At 53.0% G+C, this 24,190-nt stretch overlaps 1 protein-coding gene across 1 annotated transcript; it reads right to left on the bottom strand.

The window, feature by feature from the left end:
• Positions 1-624: 624 nt before the first annotated feature.
• On the bottom strand, positions 625-23,225 carry RAB5C (RAB5C, member RAS oncogene family). The gene is made up of 6 exons (XM_026512817.4): positions 23,110-23,225; positions 5,286-5,539; positions 3,614-3,765; positions 3,286-3,408; positions 2,063-2,156; positions 625-1,565 (listed from the first exon to the last, which is right to left on the bottom strand). The coding sequence occupies exons 2-6, from the start codon at positions 5,449-5,451 to the stop codon at positions 1,450-1,452; spliced, it is 651 nt and encodes a 216-aa protein (XP_026368602.1). The 5' UTR covers positions 5,452-5,539; positions 23,110-23,225; the 3' UTR covers positions 625-1,449.
• Between the last annotated feature and the right edge of the window lie 965 nt (positions 23,226-24,190).

Raw genomic sequence — 24,190 nt, 5'->3', positions numbered from 1 at the left:
AGCTGGGGGGCTCAGTCGACCAACAGACCAGCCCCAGGCGGCTGACAGCAGCATCTCCAGCAGGGAGCAGCAGAGGGCCAGGAGGCCCGCAGGGGCATGAGACTCCACAACCAGCAGAGGGCCCTAACAGACCAGGGACCAGAGAGATGGCTTGCACCTCGTGTGGGGCGGAACCTTGGCCTCATGACCAGCCCAAGGTTCCAGAGGTCACCTGGGAAGAGGGTGAGAGGACCCAGTCCTTCACAAGATACAGAATAACCAAAAAACCCCAAAGAGGTTGTTTCTGGTGTTTCAGAGACCAACTATTTTCAAATACAAACTGCACATCACCCCAATGTAATCTGGAGGGGGCGGGGGGAAGGAAAATGTAGGCCCCTCAACTTCAAACTTGGTGAGATTCAGCCCCAGGTCACCCTCACCCCAACCTCACCCCCTAGAGCTGGTACCAATAAGGACCTCTTTCTCTTGGTTACCATGACCACCAGCATCCCCTCACTTTAGGGGCAGGATGGGGGGAAGCCTTTGTTCCATAAGATTCAGTGGTTCATTTTAAATTAACTTCAAGCTAGAGTGGATATGCTCTGATAAACTCTGCCAGAGAAAGACAAGGAAGACAAGTGGGAGGTCGATCGATCGGCTGACTATATTGACAAGATACTGATTGGTTACATGTTGAAGAAAACATACAATACAAAATACAGAAAAAGTTGGTTCCATCCCCTCCCACTCCCCCCCCCCCCTTACCCACCCACCCCCAAATACTCATCATCGTGATTTGGTCAGAACAGGGCTCAGAGCCAGAGGTCAGGGTGACGGTGGGGGGTGGGGGTGGGCAGGTTGTGGGCAATGGGTTGGTGGCTGTCACAATAATGCTGTGGTAATGCTGTGGTTTCTCTCCCAGCTGTGAGTCAGGGGGTGAGTGGGGGATGCAGCCTGATGACAGCCAGCTGAGGGGAGAGCTGCCTCTCCCTTCCCTCACCCCTAGGGCCTGCCCCACCACCCAGAACCAAGCCCACCCCAAACATGGTAAGGATATGTATGCTCTTGCTGAGTCTGCTAATCAGCAAGAGGGAAAGAAGGGTAACTGCTCCAGCCCCCACCTCCCCACATGTAAGGGTAGGGGGAACAGGGGCACGTGGCTACTACCAGCAAAGGAAGAGTGGGAGAGCAGTAGAAAGGGCTGGAAGTGGGAAGAGCAGAAGATCATATATATTAAAAAAGTGACTTAAGACTTAAAATTGAATTAGTATTTGTACAGAAAGGTGCAGGTGGAATAACTCACTCCGGCCTATGATCAAAATTCTATGGAGAAATCATGGCAGACCCCCTCCCCCTGCCCCCACCCCCACCCCAGTGGTAGCCCGAGTCGTTAAGTGCGATTGGTTAGAGTGGATTCCAGTCGGGTCGGTCAGGCGGAGGAGGTGGGGGCAGTGGGCAGGCAAGGGGGGCTCAGTTGCTGCAGCACTGGCTCCGGCTGGCTGGGTTGTTCTCCTGGAGGTCCACGCCTCGGTTCCGGCTCGGAGCACCAGCTGCATTCTGGGGCTCATTCTTGGGAAGCTTCTTCGCTGTTTGGAAGAGGAGGGGGAAAATGCATTTGTGGGGGTACCCCAACGCTCTTCCAAGTCCACTTGAGTGGAAGCTGGCCTTTTTACCACCCAATGTGCGATAACCCATTGAGCACTTTGCTTCTATGTGCCACGTGCTTTCTGAGTGTCTCAGGAAACTGAGGCAAACAGAGGTTAAATAACCTGCCGAGGACCCTAGAGTTAAGGAATAAAACAAGGACTGGAACCTGGGCAGGATGACTCGCTACAGAGCCACATGAGCCTAAAAATCCTAAGCAGTAGGTTAGGGGGAGGGTCATGTAAGGCTTTAGGTGGGTGATAAGCTAAAGGGTCAGCAAGTAAAATGTTGAGACTTTGGCCCCAGGCTTTAGAAACTTCTGGGGTGAACTATCTATATCTGGGAATCAGATAACGGGACCCTACAGACCTACAACATACTACAGACAGGCAAGTGATAGGACCCTGGTCAGGGGAGGGGAGGGGAGGGGAGAACTCACCTATTGCCATGAAAATTTCATTCACGTTCATTGCAGTCTTTGCTGATGTCTCCATGAACAGCAAACTGTTGTCGTCTGCATAGGCCTGTGCTTCCTGATTTGGATGGAGGTGAGAAAGTGAGTAGGAGGGAAATGATGACAGTTGGCAGGGGCCAGGGCCCAGGATAAAAATCTTTCCTCATCACAGTCGCCTTATACACAACAGAGACAACGCAGGGGTTTTCAGGCTGAGGGCTCTCCTGCCCTGGGTGCCCCCCACCCCTGCAGACACCTGCACCATAACCCCAAGGCCCCCACTTCACGTCCAGCACCTTTCAGCTCACAGACACTGGCAGATGTTTTGCTCAGGTTTCCCTAGGTCCATTCTGCCTTCCTGCTCTTCAAAAATCACTAAGCTAGGAAATACTTCTAGAAACTTATCCCACAAATGCACTCGCACATTTGGGAAAAGCACAGAAAAGTGCGGATGTTGACTGCAGTGCTGTTTCCAGCCTTTCGATATTACAAACAACCTAGAAGTCTATTGGTTAGGGCCTGGTAAAAAACGCAGTGTGTAGAGCACACTCTGATCTATGTAGAGAAAGGGACTCAGGGCAGCTGTGGGGCTCAGTCGGTGAAGTGTCTGCCTTCGGTTCAGGTCATGATCCCGGGGTCCTGGGATTGAGCCCTGTGTTGGGCTCCCTGCTCAGTGGGCAATCTGCGTGCCCCCTCTGCTCCTCCCCCCACCAGCTCGTGTTCTCTACCCGCCCTTCTCCCTTCCCCCAATCTCAAATAAATAAATAAAATCTTAAAAAAGGGGGGGGTTCATATACATGTGCACATTTCTAGAAAAATGAGAAACTGATGAATTTGGGGGAAGGGAGACTGAGTTTCTGGGTTAGGGATTTACATTTCGTTCTATATACCTTCCTGTACTATGTAAATTTTACCCGTGCATGTATTATGTGGAAAAAAGTAATTCTTTTTCAGTACGTTTCATTAAAAAGTCAGTTTACACAAAAACTAAGCAGCAGCTTCAGCGATCCTTATGCATACACATGTCACCAACCAACGAAGAACAAGGAGAGGCAGACAATTGCTTTAGGCCCATGTTCAAGTCGGGAGAGGACAGCAGATAAAACTCCCCGGCCTCCTGGCCCGTCACGAAGCAACGGAGCAGCCCAGGCTGAGCTGCGGGTGGAGCTGGCTCCCTCCTCCCTGCCAAGTCCCGTCCATCCCCACACCTGGAATTCCACAGCTCTCTTGCTGGCCAGGTCCGCCTTGTTCCCCGCGAGCGCGATGACGATGTTGGGGCTGGCCTGCCTCTGCAGCTCCTTCACCCAGTTCTTGGCCCGTGCAAACGTATCCTGGGGAGACAAGGCCGGAATGTCAAAGAGACAGAGGAGGCATTCTGCTCAGGGCCACTCACTAGAGAAGCTTGAGCTGGCAGAGCCAACGTATCTAAGATGTCACCGCCCTGAAGATTCTGGTGAGACACCCCCAAATGACAGAGGAAATCTGCCCACATCCCATCCAGGAACAAAGTGTCGAGAAGTAAGGGGAAATCTTTACTGTGTTGGTGATGTCATAGACCACGATGGCAGCCTGGGCCCCCCGATAGTACATGGGGGCCAGGCTGTGATACCGCTCCTGTCCAGCTGTGTCCCAGATCTCAAATTTGACTGTTGTGTCGTCCAAACAGACCGTCTGTGTGAGGAAGGCCGCTGTAAGAGAAAAGGTGGTGTAATAAGGCAAGAAGGAACTCAAGAAGCCACCCCCGCATATCTCGAGTACTCTGTCTGGGCTCTGGCACTTAGAGGCCCTCTGCTGAGATGGGCCCAGAGAAGCCAAAGCAGGCCCGAGCAGGGTGGGTGGAGTCTGTGTTTTCCTGTCACGTGTCGAGGGGGCAGGGGGCTGCACAGGCTGTACAGACCCACACTAGGCAAGGGCAGAAGGGAAGTCAGCCTGCACTTGAGCCATTCTGGGAGCACTCTCTGAGGAGGAATGTGACAAGGGACAGGAGAGGCAAAACCCAGGGGAAAACGGACTCCAAGCACAGAAGGGTGGACACCCACTCCTCCTCCTCCTCCTCCCTCCCCTCACAGAGAACAGTCCAGCTGGAAACCTCCACAGTCCCTCAGTTTGCTCCAGCCCAGGGGTGTTACTGGCCTTCGGTTTCCTGAGGACACTGTCACACACTTAGCTACACTGGGGACGCCTGAAAGTACACGCTGTTCCACTGCCAGGCGGAGGCTGGGTGGCTGGCTTCCCAGCTGCCCCTGCCACCTCCAGGCATGCTGGCTAGCTACCACCCCCAGCTTTGACCTTGGCCCATTCCGGATTGGCCGCCCTGTGGTTCGACCTTCAGGGAACACAGGGACCCTATCTTTGGCCCGAGGAGACAAGGGACCCTGTGGTGCCTGTGCATATGCTTCAGAGGAGGAGTCCCAAAGCTGGGAGAGACACGGGGGAGCCCCCTGCACCCCGGGACGCAGCAGAGGATCCCAGAGAGCCCTGAGTGGAAGCCTGTTCTCCTTGTCTGCCCTCCCCCCACCTCCATGAGGGGCCTGGGGACTGCCTCACTTCCCTCTCACAGCTCCCGACTTGAGTGCTGAGGAGGCAGCAGAAGACTGCTGACACGGCCCATTTAGCTTCCAGCTGCCTGGAAACCTCTTACCAAGAGGGTAGAGAAAGGATGACTCAAGCCCAAGGTCGGCCCTGGTCCCTCAAGGTCTGTCCCGGCCACTGAGGCAGGGGACTGAGTCCAGACCATTACATGCTAAACGCTGACTACTGGGAAATCAACCACGGGCTCTGAGCTCAAGGGTAAAGGTCAACTTCACTGGCCCACTCACCAGGCCATTTCCCCATTCTGGAAAGTAGGAGAGGCCAGGACAGATGCACTCCCTGGCACAGTAAGAAGGACCCTCACAGATCCAGACCCAGCCTCTCCCTTCCCAGAGGCCAGGTCAGTGGAAAGGTCTTTGCCAAGGCCACCCAATAATCTAGTGGTATAATTAGGAGAAGCAGCCAGTTTTTGACCACGAGCTAAGTTTTAATGGACGACTGCTGGGACTCTGGCAGGGAGACCAGCTGTCGGATTCAATTCCAGAGCCCAGGTGAGGAAGAGGTGCTGCCGCCCCCCGCTTGTTCAGTCTCTCTGGGCAGGCGGTTCCCTTCTCCTCGAGGCCAAGGCATTTCGCTGGCATTCCTGAGGCCGCCCCACTCCCTTGTGCCCACTCACCTCCAATTGTGCTCTCCTGGTACTCATGGAACTGTCCCTTGACGAAGCGGAGGACGAGGCTAGATTTGCCCACCGCAGACTCCCCCAGCAGGACCAGCTTAAACTGACAGATCTTGTTCCCAGCAGCTGGTCCGTTGGGTCGCGCTGCACCTCCCCGACCCGCCATGGCCCGTCCTGCTGTCGTGGTACCAGTGAGCGTGCGGTGGGGGCCGGCGCTGTGCGAAGAGGCACTTAGTGAGGAGGGAGACCTCCAACTGCAAGAGAGATCAGCGGTACTGGTCAGTCCGGAGACTGTTGCACGGTGAGGCCTTCTTAAGTCACAGGTCTCTCCCTTTACCCTCCCCGAGGGACCGGACTACCTCCCCTCCTGCCAACTCCCAGACCCCCAGGCCCCAGGAGTCAGCAGAAAAGCCCTAGCTAGGATGTCCTACACATCTATTTGCTCTACGATCATCTGAGCAGTGGAAGTGGTCTTCCAACTTTACGCTCATGGTTCTGAGCAAACATACTGACTTCCCAATCCCAAATATGTACGTGTGCATACAAATTAAACACACACAGGAGAATGAGCATATGGCAGCCTGGTGACAGTTAACAGGCTCCTTGGGGTACCAAAAAATCACCCAGGAAAATGCTAGGATTTAGGTGAACAATGAACTTGTGGTCCGGCAGCTAAGATCACTGCCCACCTCTGCGCAAAGCCAGAGTGGGCGGTGAGGCTGACCAGGGCACGGGGAGTCCCATTAGAGAGCTCCTCCTCAGACAAGGTGCTTGGCCAACCTTGTGGGCACTCAGGGACCAGGGCCTGGCCAGGGCAAGTTGTTATCAAAACAGCCATTCTGTCCTGCCATCTTTAGAAGGACCGACCAACTTCCTCAGTCTGAGTCTGGACTGGGATCAGAGCCTCATTTCGCTCCTCCATCCTGAACCTCTTCCCTCAGTTCGCTCGTTTGTGATGGGCCAGAAGTCTCATACACATTAAAACACAAAACACACACAACACCAAACACACACCAAAGCCAGAGAGCTCCGCTGGCAGTCGGAACAGCTGCCAAATTTCCCTTAGGAACAGAGACCTCGGTTCCATTCTCTCCTGGCAGAGGCGGAGGGTGACGCAGAGAAAGAGCTGGGGAGGTATGGGAGGGCACAGACAAACAAGGGACACCGAGGCCTGCACCCCCAGCAGCTGGTGACAGCTTAGTCACTGTTAGCGACAGCTTTGGAGGCGCACAGAAGGATGAGGAGCCCATCTTCGGAAGCCTCTAGAAGACTTCTACTAAAAAATACCAGAACATATACACAATGTTTTACAGACGAGCACTGAGAGGAGGTATTTGGTCCTGACCATCCATACAGTGTCTGAACCTAAGCTGGAAAGAAGTTTTGATTCGACTACCCTTGGCATAACGGAGTCAATGCAGAAGGAGTCTGTAGAGCCAGATCCCAAGTCCAGCCCTGACCTGCCCCCTGAGCAAGGGGGGTGCACTCCCCCCCAGTCAGAGGGCGGGAGCGTGAAGGAAGAGAAGGATAGATGGGCTGTGCTCACGCAAGAAGCTGACAGCAAAGGGCTTGCTTTGTTCAATCTGAAATCCTCTTTCACACCTCTGTCCTCCTGGCAACTCATTTAAAAAGTGAGCTTCAGGAAGAATGATTCACTAGCCAGGAACAACAGTTTCCTTTCTGGACTGCGCCAAAGGAAAAGAGGTTTGAAATGGGAGCCACCTCTTCCCCAAGAATACAGGAAGGCACTGGCGGGGGGTGGGGGGTGGGTGGGTGGGGGATCTCGATGAGGGACAAGAATTGCTAGTTCTACCATATTTTACAGTTTATGGCGTTCTCTTTTCACCTCTGTCACTGATGTTTGCCAGACTCTATGGTCCTTTGAGGCAGGGTCTGTGCTTTCGGCTTTTTGGCTTCTTTTTTCTTTTCTTTTTCTTTCTTTTTTTTTAAGATTTATTTATTTATTTGAGAGAGAGCGAGCAAAGGAGCATGTGCTCACACGCCTGGGGGGAGGGGCAGAGGGAGAGAGAGAATCCTCAAGCAGACTCCTCGCTGACCACGGAGCCCAGCGTCAGGCTCGATCCCAGGACCCTGAGATCACCACCTGAGCCGAAATCAAGATCCGGCCCCTTTAACCGACTGAGCCACCCAGACTGCCCGAGTGCTTTGGCTTCTTCGAGAGCCTTCCTCACAAGGCCTACGTACAGACTGGGAATTCAGAGTGCTCACCAAGGAAATCATTTCCAGAGACAGCTAGCATTTACTGAGTGATTGCACAACCATTATCTCCCTTAAGCTTTAAGACAATCTCCCATTTTTTCCAGATAAACAGCCTAACGCTCCGGTGTTACACGCCCTGCTCAAGGCCACCCAGCATATGAGTGACAGAGCTGGACGCAGTTGTCTGCATGCTCCTTCGTCTCCCTGCCCTTCTCCCTGCCCTTCTCCCTGCCCATCTCCCTGCCCATCTCCCTGCGGTGGGAACAATGCTGGAGACACTGTCCACCCCGTGTTTGGCTTCTGGTCGCTGGTGAACGAGGCCCCCTTTTCGAGGCAGCAGCTCTGCTGGCCTGCAATGTGTGGCCCTGAGTACTTCCAACAGTGGGAGGGGCCGTCCAGGGCCAGGCAGGGCGACAACAGCAGAGGGAAACCACAGTGGAATTACAAGTTGGTTATGACCACAAATCCACGTGACACATCATCTTGGCTGGGCAGCAGAGGGCGGCTGGGGCACTACAGAAGGAGGTATGAAGGAACAGGAAGAGAAGGTGAAGTCCCCGATTCCAACAAAACCAAAGCAGCTGGGGCTGAGGGCTACTGGGGTGGGGAGTAGCCAGCACCCAGGGGTCAAGAAACACAGAAATGACACTTCTAAGTCTTGTCGCTATCCAAACGGTGGGTTTCCAAGCCTTCCCAGACAGAACCTGGTATTAACAAGCCAGAAGGAGGGACAAATAACTCTTATCCAGTGGCTCCTGACCTTATCTGCACGTCAAAATCACCCGTGCGGCCAGCCCCTGCAGGTTTGGAGGAGGGCCAAGTCTCTGTATTTTTTTTTTTAAGATTTTTATTTATTTATTTGACAGAGAGAGAGAGAGCCAGCGAGGGAGGGAACACAAGCAGAGGGAGAGGGAGAGGAAGAAGCAGGATCCCAGCAGAGGAGCCCGATGCGGGGCTCGATCCCAAAACGCCGGGATCACACCCTGAGCCGAAGGCAGACGCTTAACAACTGAGCCACCCAGGTGCCCCTAGTCTCTGTATTTTTTTAAATTTTTTTTTATCTTTTGAAAGATTTTTTATTTATTTATTTGAAAGAGAGAGAGAGCAAGCAGGGGGAGGGGCAGAGGAAGAGGGAGAGAAGCAGACTCCCCGCTGAGTGGGGGAGCCCTGACCAGGGCTTGACCCTGAGATCATGACCTGAGGCGGAATCAAGAGTCAGACGCTTAACCGACTGAGCCACCCAGGCGCCCGTGTATTTGTTTCTCAAGTGCTGCAGGTGCTCTGCCCGGCAAGCGCTGGCTGGTGACATGTTCTGCCTGCATGCTGGTCCTGCCTTCCAGACACACCTGAGCAGGTGCACATGGTACTTTTTACGGCCTGTGTTGCCTCGTGGTTTTCCTGGCCCCACTTGGTGGTCACATGAACAAAGGTATTGAACCTTCCCAGACAACAAAGCACGGAAGAAGCTGATTTTGCCCCGAAGGGCACACGAACAGGGTAAGACAGGCGAAGACCACACCCAGAAGGCCAAGAAGCTCTATGCCCTCCACTCCCAAGACTGGGAAGCTGCGGGTGCGTGCCGGCGGGCGGCAAAGGTAAGTAAGCCCATGTGCTGAGCTGGCCCGGGGGGCGGGGGCGGGGGCGGGGAGGGAATCTCAGGGTGGGAATCTTCTGAAGCAACGGCAAGAACTACCCACGGGTAGTCAGGTGATGGAACTGTAACCAAAAATGCCACAGTCAAAGTCTTCTTTCAGACAAAACCAAATTCTCCTTAAGAGCCAGAGCTGTAGTCAGAGTTTCTTACAAGATCCAGAATGCCCCCCAGATTTTATTCTTTTAAACCAGTTTCTCCAACACCAGGAAAAACACACGAGTAGGATGGACTTCCTCCTGGATATTTTCATGAAGCTGCTAAAATGGACAGAGATTCGGACCCATGACAAAAGACTCTCCTTGACATGACCTGCTCCCCTCACCCTCCAAATCTCAACCTTGGTTTGTTCAGAGGCCATGGAGGATAAGCACAACCCCCAACCTCAATACAAGGGCTGCGGGGTGCACTACCCTTTCCCCAACAATGCATGTGAAAGGGCAGAAGGGACCTACGCTCCTAAACGTAGGCCCAGCCAGTTCTGGGGCCAAGGGCGGAAGACAGACAAAGAGCAAAACACTGCTCTTCCTTACTCTGGTTTTTCTCTACTCTGGACCCTATGGGTAAGTGGGTACCAAACTTTTTTTTATCAGAATCACCCAGGGCGTTTAGAAAAATAACCCTGGCCAACTGAATTAAAATCTCTAGAACTGGAGTCCAGAAAATGTTTTAAAAATAAGTGCCCCCAGTGATTCTAGAAAGCCGGTTCAAGCACAGGAGCTATAGTTGCTACAGGAAGGAGGGAGAAATCCAAGAGACAGCAGGGCAGCCCCAGGTCAGCGCCACAGACAACAGCGGTGGATCAGATTGGGGGTGGGGGCTGATTCCTGGCTTCACTCAACTACTGGGGCCTTCAAGACACCAGACGCTGATGGACTGTTGCCCCCTGCCCCAGCCTCCACTAGAAGTGTCTCTTCTCTAACCATGAAGTCGCCCACTTCATACTTTTTGTCCTTTCTGGTAAAAGGGTGAGCAATTCCAGCTGATGGCTGTCTCTCGGGCTTCCTGTTTGCTTCTGAGACTTCCTCTAGCGGACAGTCCTGGCACAGCCTGGAGAGTGAGCTGATTAGGGAAACCAATCAGACTCTGTTGACCAGAGGCTGAGAAGGGCTCACTCAAGGTTAGCCCTTGGAGGGAAGGGGGAAGGACTGAGAACCGAGTGCCGCCACCCCGCCCAGGGCCCCCAAAAAGTGGTTCTGGCCAGTGACTCTTCAGCTCTACTTTACTCTAGATGAAAGCATTCCTGAATATTTACCATCCAAGAGCTGGGCAAGAAAAGATGAGAGCAGAAGCAATTTGTTAGCTTAAAGAGAACCAAACACAGGAGCAGAAGTAATTAGGTTCAAAGGTGAAGGTGGAAGACCTTAAAAAGCTCAAAGCAGCCGAGGAGGAGATGATTTATCCACAGGCTCAAGAACACAGCTCTTCCCCAAAGGGGAAAATCACCACTACCAGCATACAGGACCAGAGGGCAGACTCACAGCAGGACTACCCGGGCCTCTGGCTGGCAGCAGAGCCAGAGGGAAGAAAAGTCTAAAGCAACACAAGCCAGGAGCCACATGAGATACCCATTCACCCTTCCCCAGCACAGCTGGCAGGTGAGGACTTGGGAGACTGAAATGAGTTTAGTGAAAGCCTGACTCCACTGTTTATTAGCTGAGTGACCTTGGCCAAGTCAGACAAGCGACCGCTGTCAGCTTCCGTCTCTTATCTGTAAAATGGTATTGTTTAATACTGATCGCATGGGGTTGTTGTAAAGGTTAAATGAAACAATACACAGGGTGTACAACACAGTGTGAGGCTGAAGGTGAGGCTCCGACAAATGACAGGTTTATTATATTACTAAGGGCCTAACTAGTTTTGACTCACTGGTTGTCAAAGCACAAAGTCCTTGAAGACCTAACCCTTCTCTTTCCAATTACACAGTAGGAGACGAAGGTGAAGCGAAGTGGCGTGCCCAGGGTCACAGCCAGGTGGTGGCAGAGCCCAAGCCCAGGACTCATAATTCTAGCAGAGCTCCCCCATCACTGATAGAAAACCCAAGAATATTCAGTGTTATTACAGCCACTACAAATAAGGGGGGCTGCCACCTTTGGTGTAGACTTCACAGCATCTGGCTTTTAACAATGGAAAATGGAGTTCGTGTCAAACTGAAAAAAAATATTGCTAGATGGAAAAATTCTACTATCTTGATTTGGGAGGTAGACATACATATGCACACAAATGTAAAAATCCATCGAGCTGTCCTCAAGCTGAGGTGTGTAAATCTTACAACATGTAGGTTACAGGTCAATAAAAAAGTAAGGAATGTTTCTGGTATAGAATTTTGCATACGACGGTGAGAAATGAAAGCTTACAAATGGTATGAAACCAATGCAGCTCCCCTGTATGTAAGCTACCTTCTGCCTCCTCTGTAGTATAACAAAATTCAGAACAATAAAGATAATCAGAAAGAGGATGCCTGAATTAGAAGAGGGCCAGGAGAGAGGCACCCGGCTGGCTCAGTCAGAGGAGCGTGCCACTCTTGATCTCAGGGTCGTGAGTTCGAGCCCCACGCTGGGTGTGGAGATTACATACATACATAAATAAATAACACTGGGCCCAGACAGAACAAAGGTACCTGACCCAGCAGGGTGCAAGCTAATAGGATTCAATACAAACAGGACTGCCACACACAGACTAAAAATGTATTTGTACTCAACTGTGGGCTAAAGAATTTTACAGTTGTTTCAAGCTTCATAATAAAAAGAGAAGACGACATTTATGTCTTTTCAGTGAGGAGAAAGGTTACTACAGCGGTGCTCTGCACTCTCCAACCAGCCCAGAGAGTGTGTGTCGAGGACAAGGGGTCCAGGGGTGCAGGTTGGGGGGATGGAATCAAAGAGAGGGGTGTCTTCCTGTGTGACCACGACTATGGGATTGCAACACAGAGGACCTGTGTCCCACCTGGAATGTAACAGATGGATCTTGGCCCTGGAAGCTAGAAGCTTAAAAGCCCAGGTTGAGACCTGGGGAGAACGCTGATGGGTGTGTCGGGCCAGAGCTGGGGCTCCTCATCCCACCGAAAAGTAGGGGCTTCAGGATTAGGAGAGCTGGCAGCAGGAGGGGGAAGGGGGTGCTGCCTTTCCACGGTCACAGTAAGAGGACTCCCTTCCTGGGGCGGGGGGCGGGGAGGTACATCAGCCCAGAGAGGGGCTCTGAGTGACCTTGGCTCCCCTGCCACTGCAACAGGCCCTTGATTCTGCCCCAGCCCCGTACAACTCACTTAACCGGTCAGTTTCATCTTACTCCCCTTTGAACGAGAACACCCCCCAGGGGCTGGCTGCCTGGACTTCCCCACCCCTGGCGGAGTCCACAAGGGCTCCAGCTGAGGTCACCAACTGCTCTAATACCTGCAGAAGGGGCCAGTGTGGGGGGGGCTCCAGGACACTTAAACCCTAGATGCACACACCACCATCCAGGCAGAACCTGGGGCTCTAGAGCTCTTTCCCCTGGACAGAAAGATGCCAAGCTGAGTTAGGCAGAAGCCATCCTTGAGGGAAAGACTCCCAGCTTCCCGGAGCCCTGGCCCAGCAAAAACACCAAGAAAGCCTTCCCTGAGCTTTGCGCTGCTTTCTCAGCTCTCCACAACAGACAGTCCCCGAGAGGCTGACAGAAGCCGACTCAGCAAGCGTTAACTTTCAGGCGGAGGAGGGAAACCTCCAGTCCCTGCTCCCTCTCTTCCTGCACCCACAGGGAGGAAGACTGCTGGTGGGATTGGGCGGGGGGCGTTTACAGCACGTATCTGCTGACCCAGCTTGGTCAGTGTCGGCTGCCTGTACTGTCCACAGAAGGGGCCCAGGAGTCGATGGGTAGCTCTGAGATCCTCAGTCACGGGTCCTGCTGGCCAACAGAGGAGCCAGGCGTTTGGGTGGCAGGTTAGTGAGGAAGGCCAGACAGACAGGGGACCGCCTGAGGCTGCAACCAGACAAGGCTCGTCCTGCCTCCTGATTCTAAGAGGCACTGGGGGCCCTAGGCACTCACGCTGACATTCCTAAGACACTCTTCTCCCTAAGAGGGCCCAGTCTCCGACTCAGCACACCCCAGTCAGCAACGCTGTGGCAGATTCCACAGCCCCCACCAGGGCAGCTCTGTACGAAGCCTCGAGCGAGAGCTCCATGTGAGGTCCGGGACCTTCCGCGGCACACATCCACACATACCTAGCTACAAGGCAAGGTGGGGACAGGACTGAGGCCGATCAGAGGCCCACACCCCACCACCTAGCTCCTCACCTGCCAGTGCCAGGCGAGATGACGAGAAGAGAGCCAGCCAAGGCACAGGCGCTTCCCTGTGCCACCCACACCTGCTGTGGCCCCAGGGTGGAGCCCAGGTAATGTGAAAGCCAGTGAGGACAGACATGGGGTCCCTGCTGACCCACAAGCCTCACAACTACTTTGAGTGGGTTCTGCTCCCACAGTTACTACACTGTTTGCTTGGACGGTTCCCTTCCCCTCTGGCTCGGGAGGGTCTCTGCAGGGGCCAGGAGCACCAGCCGGGACAGCTGCCACCTGGGCTACTGCCCAGGCCCAGAAAGACACCAAGAACCTCTGTTGAATGTCAGGGTCATCGGCAACACCTGTTCATCCGGCTACTCATACCAACAAGTGCAGCTGACACCCCTCACAGGCCCTTCCTGTCTCTACCAAAAAACCAAAAACAAAAGAAAGCCAACTTAATTCACTGCCCTCGGCTCCTAAACAGAGAGCCGAGGGCAGAGGCTGTGTTTGAGAGGTGAATGGGGAAAAGAGAATCAGGTATCAGACACCAGCAAACCGAATTCCTCTTGCTCAGACACCACATACACTGTGGGCAGAGGCTGCCCAACGAGCAAGAAACAAGGTCAAAGTTCCCACTGTGAGATCTGAGGGACCAGGGCTGCTCTCAGGAGCCCGGAGACCAAAGCACAATGTTTTAGGCTGACTTTTTCTTTCTTAATCTCTGCTGAACAAAATGCAAAAATAGTGCCAGGTGAAGAAACCAGGCAATGAATGGCTCTAAACGAGTTTCAGTGAATTAATCACACTAATACCTTCATGGCCCCAAATGATCATAAGGCTGCTAGGGGTGGCATGAGGCTGGACAACTTGGCGACTTGAGGGTCAGCAGTGAAAAGGTAGAGAATTTCTTTTTTTAAGAATTTATTTGTCAGAAGGAGAGAACGAGCAAGCACAAGCAGGGGGAGCAGGAGGCAGAGGGAGAAGCAGGCTCCCCACTCAGCAAGGAGCCCAATGCAGGACTCGATTCCAGGACCCCAGGATCATGACCTGAGCCAAAGGCAGATGCTTAACTAGCCAGGCGTCCGTGGGTTTCCTTTGTTTTAACAGCACTTAACATTGTGCCTGATGCACAGTAGGTGCTCACAGATGTGGGGAACGGAGGCTGCAATATGGGCCTGGTTGGGTCTGGCAAGTGATGGGGCCGCCAAGGCTTAAATCCACACCCACCTGCTGGACTGCTCACCCCCCTCGGAGAGCCACAGCCCAGCCGAGGAGCCTCCTCACTATCCCAGACAGGCCGTACTCGGTTCCTTCTGCACAGGGGCTAAAAGCACAAGTGCCGAAGTCAGAGCGACTCCAGCTCCGCTCCCGGAGCCACCATGCACTAGGGTGACCTGGTGTTGCGTCACGGCCCCCACTTCCTTACATGTAAAATGGAGAGACTAGTGCTCATCTCCCAGGGCTGCTGGGAAGACGCGACATGAAAGACTTTGAGCAGAGGGCCTCGCTCCAAGCAAGCGCTCGGTGAATGTTGCTGGGGCAGGGAAGCCCCTGGCCCCGGAAGTCCCTACGAAGGAAGGGGATCCTTAATCAGTATGCTTGTCCACTAGTCACACATTCCTTCTGCTTGCTGTCTCCCTGGACCCCACTCTTCAATGCCCCTCATTTGGAGAGAACGCTGAACAGGACAACTGCTGTGATCTGAATGTTTGTGTCCCCCCTCCCCAAATTCTTATGTTGAAATCCTAATCCCAATGTGATGGTATCTGGAGGTAGGGCCTTTGGGAGGTGATTAGGCCTCGAGGGCAGCGCACTCATGATTGGGATTAGTGCCCTTTAGAGAGAGGCTGTACAGAGCTCCCTTGCCCCTCCCGCCATGCGAGGACACAGGGAGAAGTCAGCCTGGGAGAGGGCCTTCACCAGAACCTGACCATGCTGGCTGCCACCCTGATCGTGGACTCCCCGCCTCCAGAACCGTGAGAAATCAATTTCCTTGTTTATAAGCCCTCCAGTCTGTGGCATTTTCGTACGGCAGCCCGGACGGACTAAGATAACGACTTTCAACAGTGTCCTAGAAAAAGGACTAGCTCACCTTTGATGTCCTGTGTCCTGTCAATAACCATAACTTTGTATTCCCTGGCTTCCAAAGCCACAAGAATGAAGGGGAAACACCACCATCCAGAAAAAAATCAGCAGAGTTGAACCCTCAACCAGGTAAACCATAACCCCTTAAAAAAATGAAAAAGCCCCACAAGAGAAAGCATCTTAAAGCCCAAATGCCCTTCCTTCCATTTCAAAGCCTCTTTCAGGAAAGGGAAGAAGTAGTTCAGTTGTGGAGAGGGGGTGGGGACAGGACCGGGACAGCTGACAAAGAAACCAGAGTTCCTTTTAAAGAACCAGGCTGGAAATGCTAGAGGTTTGGAAATTGGCGTCATTAATCACCACAGCCTCGGAGCAGCTCAGAGAGCCATGTGATGACTAGGAGAGCAGCCAGGGTGAAGGAGGCCACCCACGCCCCCCCCCCAGGCCCTCCCCCAGGCTCTCCCCCACACCCAGGATGCTCTGACAGAGCCACCTGAAGGGGACACACATGCACCTATGAATACAAGACTACAGGCTTGTAAACCAACTCCTGTTAAGATCCCAAGTTAGTGTTTCCAGAAGGGCTCAAGTGACACGTCTTCAAGAGGGCTGACAGTACAACAGAAGGATTTAAGCTATTCAATGATTCAGGATCACAGCTCAAAGTGACGGGCTGCCCCGGGCATGCCTAGAGCCACAAACCCTCCCGAAGGGGAGGTCTGTTCTTGAATGGCAGCAAAAGAACACTGGCCGGGACCTCGTGGACTCTCTTATAAGATCCAGAGTCCTGGAAGGTTGGGCTGGAGAACTTAGCACCTGACATATGGGATGATGATGTATCTCATCTTCCCAACTGGGTAGCAAACTCCAGAGTAAACACTGCCTCTGACCATTTTTGAATCAGTCCAATCGCTGGCTCAGTCAAAGCATCAGGCAGGATTACAAGAAGTGTGAATGGGTGAGTCGAGAAGCAACGGCCCTGCTACTGGGGTCAACTACCAGGACTCTCACACACACACTTCCCGGGGGGCAGCCCCGCCTTGTCTAACTCTGGCGTCTACGGTGACTAGCCACCCAGAGGAGACACTTGAACCCATGCACACAGCTCTATACCAACATCCTTAGCGGAAATGGTTACTAAGAAGGCAGTGTGGTCTTGGAGACACAGCTGATTCTAGGACAGAGGCCAGGTGAGCCTGGAGCCTCTTACAGTGCCAAGTGAAGAAGTGGTCACAGAATGACATGGGGGTGGCCCCAAGGGTGCTGACAGAGCTCCCCGTGAGCAGATCTGGAACACTCTGAGCAAGAAAGCAAAGTAGTATGGGACTGTAAACTGAAGGAGACAGTAAATATCCACATGGCCCTCAGGGAGAGGGGCGTCCCTCCCCACTCGAGTGAGCGAGTGAGCGCGACACAGAATGTCTTCCTTCGCCAGAGGACATTACAGAAAGGGGAAGGGAGACAGTGACTTCACAGCGGGGAAACCTGACCAACCTCCTCTCAGCCAGGTGACCCAGGCTGACATCAACAGTGATAAGGCAAGTTAACTGTATGAGCCCTTGTTACGTGAGCACAGCGGCGCTTCCCCCGTGCAGTCTGCCTCCCCAAACTCTTAATCCCAGTGTCCTCGTGAGAAAAACATTAGACAAATCCCAACTGAAACACGCACTAAAAAATAGCAGTATTCCTCAAAACGGTCAAGCTCATCAACACCAAGGAAAGTCTCAGAAACCATCTCAGCCAAGAGGAGCCTCAGGACACATGACAACTAAACGCAATGTGGTATCTGGATGGGATCTTGGAACAGAAAAAGGTAAGGAAATCTGAATGAGGTACGGGCCTTTCATTAATAATTATGTATTCAAACTGGTTCATTCACTGTGACCAATGTACAGTATTAAGGTAAGATGTTACCAATGGTGGACAGCGGGCAGGTGAAAGAACTGTCCTACCTGTGCACTTGTTCTAAAACCATCCTCAGGGGCGCCTGGGGGGCTCAGTCGGTTAAGCATCTGCCTTCAGCTCAGGTCATGATCCCTCCTGGGATCGAGCCCCATGTCGGGCTCCCTGCTCAGCAAGGAGACTGCTGCTCCCTCTCCCCCCTGCTCGTATTCTCTCTCTCTCTTTTTCTCTCAAATAAATAAATAAAATCTTAAAAAAAAAAAAAAAAAGCAGTGGCTCATCTTGTAACAAAATGAGATCCAAGGACTCCAGTGACCATGAACTCATGTTAACTCAAATTAACTCTACATGGAGCTGTGCTGAGGGGCATGTGGGAAGAGGGGCGGCAGGAGCGGCACCAACAGTCCTGAGAACCACACTGCACAGGCCCGGGGCCTGGGAGTTGAAAGGCCATGCCAGCAGGTTCCGCAGGCAAGGCTGCTCTCACCACGGCCGGTCTACCAGCTGCTGGCGCCACTGTCTTAAGACCTCCCTCCTTCAAGAATGAGCCTATGCAGATGTGCAAAGCAGCACCCCTGGACCAGAGTTAAAGTCACTCCCAGTGATCCTCGCTAAGTCCTGGCCTGGCGCCAGTGCCGCTCACCACGAGAAGCCGCCAAAGCCTAGTTACCAGATACACGTGCTGCAGAAGGCGGCCCACGGAAATGTGGGTGCCCAAGCCACGCCCACCTTTCCTGATGAAACCCTTCACTGGAAAGACTGAGATTGGGAGATCGCTCCCCTCTGGAAATTTAGTTTGCGTCCCGTCCCCGCCCCTGTGTCATCTGCACCGTAACATTCATCCTATTCACCTGCTGGCTCTCCTGTCTGTGAGCACCTTGCTGGAGGATGGGCCAAAGATATGGCCCAGGCTTTGGGATCAGACGGATGCTAGTGACTCCTGGGTTCACCAGGTCCACACTGTGTGAGCTCAGAAAGTGTGTGATCAGGGGCGCCTGGGTGGCACAGCGGTTAAGCGTCTGCCTTCGGCTCAGGGCGTGATCCCGGCGTTATGGGATCGAGCCCCATGTCAGGCTCCTCCGCTATGAGCCTGCTTCTTCCTCTCCCACTCCCCCTGCTTGTGTTCCCTCTCTCACTGGCTGTCTCTATCTCTGTCTAATAAATAAATAAAATCTTAAAAAAAAAAAAAGTGTGTGATCAAGGACATTAACCAGCCATGTGCTTCAAGGGCACCTAGGATGTTTGCCCTTTCCTTTAACAACCGCAGGAGGGGGTGTCCATGCTGGGGACCATGCGAGGACTGGACACACAGATAAAACAGGACATGATCCGCGGCCCTACAGGGCTCATGCACTAGACAGGGGGTGCTGAGAGGAAAGTGCAGGGAGGAGAGAAGCCCTCGGCCTACTGCAGGGAAGGAAAGGCTTCACGGAGGAAGTGACATTCCAGCTGTGCTTTGACAGCAAAGTCTGGAGATGTGGCTCCCAGGCAGGGGAGGGGGAGAAGAGCCTTCTAGGCAAAGGGAAGAGCACAGAGCCCAGAGATGGGGCAAGAGGGGCTGTGCTGCACAGGGATCTGCGCACAGACTGGATTCTGTCCCCCACCTTAACCAGGGGATTAAACCCCCTCCTGGGGCTGTCCTCAGGATTAAGGAGTCAGTACACAGAAGGCCTGAGGAGAGTACCAGGCACACAGCAAGCAAAGCTTAAAAAGTTGCACTTTTACTTGTATTATTGTTCCTAAGTACAGGAGACGGGGATATATAATCTGGAAACCACTCTCTTAAAATACCAGACTATTCATGCAGAAGACTCGTTAAGGAATATTCCAATTCTCCTCTGCCATGGCTCCTGAAAGCCCTGACCTTGGTGCCATCCCAGTTTATAAATCCTACCTGAAGCAATGCTTCTTAAATAGTCCCAAGGAAAGTACCCCTGACTAAAGCCAGGGGAGAGGAAATGCAAAACCCCAGGAATCTGGGAACTGAACGCAAAGCAGCCTGCCACAACCAAAATATTGTCTTGGAGTTTCTTGTTTTAGCCTAGATTCACGCAAACTTTGCATTCTAATCTGTAATAGATCCAAGACTGTTTTAATGCAAAAATGTTTAAGACAAAGACAAGCGCCTAGAAGACGCGAAGGCGTCTCTTAGTCTTTGGCTCTGGGTCTCCACAGCACATGACCCAGCAGGGTCCGAGAAGCCCAGTGGAACAAGCACAGCTGCGGACTGAGCATTCTCTTCTGTAAAACGGGAAGACAACCCATAGCATGTCTGATCGTTATCTGTGAGCTGAGACAACACGTGAAATCATCAAGCAAAGCACCAGGCATCACAACAACACCTGGTACAGATGCGGAATCAGAATCTTAGGGGCGAATTATAGCGCGACTTCAAAACCCCACCCATGCACAAAACTGCTATTTGTGTCTATCTATCCCGTGCCAGGGCCTTGACTGGCTCCTTTACCCTCTGTTTCTAATTCTGCAAAATACTTTGTATCCCCATTTTACTGGAAGAAACAGAGGCTCAACAAGGTCATGTAACAAGTCCAGGGCCCTGTGACTGGTAAGTGGGGGAGTCCAGATGACAACTCAGCTCTGGCTGACTCTAAAGCTCTTGTGCTTTCCACCCTACCGTACACCTACCACCTGTTTATGGGGCAAGGGTAAGAGGAAGAAGGCTCTTATAAGTACTTGCTTCACGGGGTTAAATTTAAATTTATGACCTCGCTGTTACCACGTAAATGCTAGTGAAAGGAGCTCCGGGTGGAGAGCCACAGTCTTCCCACCTGCAAGCGGTGGCAGCACCAAAGGGAATCAGAGGGCCAAGCAGAAGCCGCCTCTGCCGGCTCCCATTACCCATAACCCTGCCCAGAGAGACCCCTGAGCCCACTCACTTTTACTTTCATTTTCTAGCCATCACGACTTTCAGGTTTCCAGAAATTAATGGTACAGATGTCAGCAAACTGTCAGGCCCTCAAGAGTACTGACCTGGGACTCATAACCGCCATGCTCCCCAGAGGTAAAGGAGATGGGGATCCAGGAGGACAGGGGGATGGAGTGAGGGTGGGGAAGAAAACAAAAGCAGAGGAGGGGCAGCAATGACGACAGGATGCTTAGGGGTCTGCACTGGGGCCTCTGCTCACCCTGCATGCTCACTCTTAGGGAAGAGGACGCACATCGAATCCCGAATCCCAAGCCCTGGCTCTACCGCTTTCTAACTGGATGATCTCAGGCTAGCCATTTATTCCTTCAGCATCATCGCTAAAACGGAGATACAAATCCCACTATCTCCCAGGACTCTGTGAGGAGCAGGTGTGAAAAGAACTTTGTTTCCTGTGAGAAACATGCGTGCAAAAACTGCAACTTCAAAATGATTTCTAAAACTCTGTTGTTGGGGTGCCTGGGTGGCTCAGTCAGTTGAGCATCTGCCTTCAGCTCAGGTCATGATCCCTGGGTCCTGGGATCACCCCACCTCAGTGGGGAGTCTGCTTCTCTCTCTCCCTCTGCCTGTTCCCGCCCCCTGCTCAACGCACTCGCTCTCTCTTGCTTGCTCTCTTTCAAGTAAACAAATAAAATTAAAAAAAAATAATAATAAAATAAAAATCAGTTGGTACTACCTCTCTGTTCTATGAAGGCAGGAAACGCCAACTAGTTGGAAGAGGCAAGAGAGGAGAGGCTTCTGTCTCACACAGGGCCCTCCCTCTTTCTGCCAAGCAACGTCAGATCACTGCCTGGACTCTACAATCCCTGGATGCCAGAAGTGGCTGCCGAACTACCCGGGGCACTGATGCCTTCCACGTCTCTCGGAAAGGGAGAGCTTCTCCTCCAAAAAAAACCTGTTTCAGAATCCTAGCTGGGAGAGCATGTCCAGACAAAGAAGGTCCCCTCAGAATGCTGGCAGCCTCATCCTGGGACTCCCAAAGAGTTCCAGAAACCACAGCTCGCTACCAAGGAGGTACGTTTGGTCAGAGACCAATGACCAGTGAGGAGGCAGGCCTCTCCGGCCCTGCCCCTCAGAGGCACAGACTGACCATATGAGAGAAACTAGGCTGGCCGAAGAAGTCTCCAGTAGCCCTCCAAAGACCACACAGACAGAGAGCTTATGACCAAACGCTGACCCTAATGAGGTGGGCTTCCTTGTTGTCCAATAAAAGATGAATGAATGTAGCCCAGGTCTAGCTCAAAAGTCTGTAGGTATCAGACACTGGTGACTGTCCACAAGAATTCAAAAAGGTCCCAAGACAAAAAGTATTTAGCACCTGTAAGGACAGTAAAGATGGCGCAGGACACTGAAGAGCTAGAGAAATTCCCAAAGACTGCATCATCTTTCCTCCCTCCCTCGGCTGTAGATGGCAAGGGTCAGTCACGGCCTCAAAGAGTCAGGCTACTCTCATTAAGGTACAGTCTCTGGCCTGTACTTTGGCCACATAACAAAACCTGCGAGCCTGGTCTGAGACAACGGCCATTTCACACACCTAAGTCCCAAGCAATAGACAAGGATCAGATGTCAGTACAGGCTGCCTCTTGGAAAGGCTAGGGGGACAGGGAGGGGGGAGGTGGAATCAGTAATTTCTGGCATGCATGGGAATTCCTTGGGCTACAAAAATTAGCACATTAAGAACCCAGAGGTGCCACTGTGGTCTCAATTTACTCCTCTGTAATCTACAATTTGTCCAAGCCTGGAAGGGATTGGAGAGAGGCCCTGAGACCAGACAGAAGTGGCATAGACCTGTTGATCAAGGAGATGTGTGTTTTTCAGAGTGGGAAAGAGATAGGCCAGGACCCTTCAATTCCACACTCGTCATTTTGGTCTTTCCCCTATTCCCTAAAGACAAGCAGACAGCAGTCCCAGGAGAAGCAGTCCCTCTGAAGCAGCTTGGAAACCACTCACGTGCTCTGGGAGGACAGGGCTGAGCCTGGAGCAAGGGGGAGGGTAGAGGAGGGGAGAGAGAAGATAATGAATGGGCAGATCCACCCTGATTTGTGATCTGTAGCTAGGATTAAGCAAACCTCAGCTAAATTTTTCAGAGGCAGGAAAAGAGATACACTCAGAGAACACAACTAGAGAACAACATAACTAGAGGACAGGGTTGGGGGTGGAGGGGGCAAGACAAGGAGAAGTCAGCTCATTTCCAAAAAGTGGCCCAGACTTTAAATTCTGCTGAGATCCTGGCTGGCTCCCTGGTTTGAGGAAAGAGAGGAAGTGAGGAGCTGTGGGAGCCTGTGCGTGTGGAAGGCTCTCGCCCAAGACCCCTCCGCCCGCCAGGAAATCGAGATAAAATTTCTCTAGGGCTAGAAGGGACAACTGTTTTTGTGGGACGGGGGGGGGGGAGGGAGAGGGAAGAAAACGGCGACAGACAGCACTCCTCGCCACCTCTATAGAGAAGGAACACAGGCTCCTTCATACCTAGCAAAGATTCCTCCAGTTCTGGGAGCAGAGGGAGCAGAATTTGGGGTCTCTCCCTCCCACAACTGGACTGGACAGGCCAGAAGAGAGACCTGGGGGTTTCCCAAGGCTCATAAACGGCAGGTAAGGGAAGGAAAGAAAGGCCCCCACTTTGGCCCGACGCCTGGGGAGCCCCTGAAGAGGGGGCTACGGGTCGGGGGAGGGGTCAGTATCCCCCTAAGCCGGGGTTGGGCGGGAGGAAGTGCTGCCCCGAAGAGGCTTCAACGCGAGCGAGACACTAGGTCCCGGGACAGGCACACTCACGGCGGCTCCGGGGCGGCGGCGTTACTTGGGGCCGGGGCTCGGACGGGCTCCGCTCCTCTCCCCCCGGCGGTGTCCCAGGCTCCGGCCTCCACTTCCGCCTTTCAGCCGCTCCGGATCCGGATCTCCACCTCACACCCGCCCCTCAACACTCCCAGGTGACTGACAGGGCGGAGAGACCAATGGGAGGCACTCTTGGCCGACTCACAGGCGACGCCTGTGGGGGGCACCGGCGAGGCGGGAGAGAACGCGCGAGGGACGGCGGGACTTGTAGTTCACAGCGCTGGGAGGAGCCGGTGGCCCCCTGGGATTTAGGCTTAGGGTGGAGCCGGCTGCCGGCTAGGCGGAGCCCGACCGGGAAATTTTTAAAGCCAGGCCTGCCAACCGCGTCACCCTGGGTTCCAGGAGCCCCGAGGGGAGGCGGGTGGCGGAGCGCTGGAAGAGGGCAGAAGCCTGTGTGTGCAGAATTGGAAAAGGAAAAATATGGTGTGAATGAATATGCACATGTCTGGCTAAACTGGAGAAGCCCCTGTCTGCACTTTGTCTGCACGTTCTCGGGCCAAGTCAGCTCGGGGGAGCCCGACTGTGGGGGACCTTCTGGGACTGCGAAAGTGATGGAAGTGCTATAGGGAGGGTTCTCTGGAAGCTACTGGGTGAGATCAAAGGGAGAGCTCCTGCCACTTGTCAGCCATAAACCAAGACCCTCCTCCTTTGGCTGGACACCAAGACACACCGGGATCACCTCTACCTCTGCCTCCCCCCACCTCCAACCAAAACCAGCTCTTGTCTCTGATGCCAAAAACAGACCTGGGCCACTTCTGCTTTGGCTCTCCCCCTCCATAAATACAGATTAGAACCACTTCTGTTTGCCTCCCCCACCTTGACCTCCATATGGATCAGGACTATTTCTATTTTTCTATTTTTTTCCTTCCCTCAATATGAATTAGGATCACTTCTATCTCCGCCCACCCCCATCCCCCAACACGGACTGGTGTCTCCTCTGCCTTTGTGTCCCACTCCCGGGAACACTACTCAAAACCTGTATGGAATCAAAGCTCAGGCCAGAGACGCTGTGGGCATTGTT

This window comes from Ursus arctos, unplaced genomic scaffold (assembly GCF_023065955.2).
Source record: "Ursus arctos isolate Adak ecotype North America unplaced genomic scaffold, UrsArc2.0 scaffold_24, whole genome shotgun sequence".
In the NCBI taxonomy this organism is placed as follows: Eukaryota; Metazoa; Chordata; class Mammalia; order Carnivora; family Ursidae; genus Ursus; species Ursus arctos.
This window is presented reverse-complemented; position numbering and strand designations above follow the sequence as displayed.

Bases quoted from the DNA above. Each gene is read 5' to 3' on its own strand.
- RAB5C (XM_026512817.4), bottom strand. From the start codon at position 5,451: ATGGCGGGTCGGGGAGGTGCAGCGCGACCCAACGGACCAGCTGCTGGG. The intron at 3,409-3,613 runs GTAAAGATTTCC...TTGTCTCCCCAG, and splicing joins TCTATGACATCACCAACACA to GATACGTTTGCACGGGCCAA. The intron at 1,566-2,062 runs GTGAGTTCTCCC...TCTTCCAAACAG, and splicing joins TGAAATTTTCATGGCAATAG to CGAAGAAGCTTCCCAAGAAT.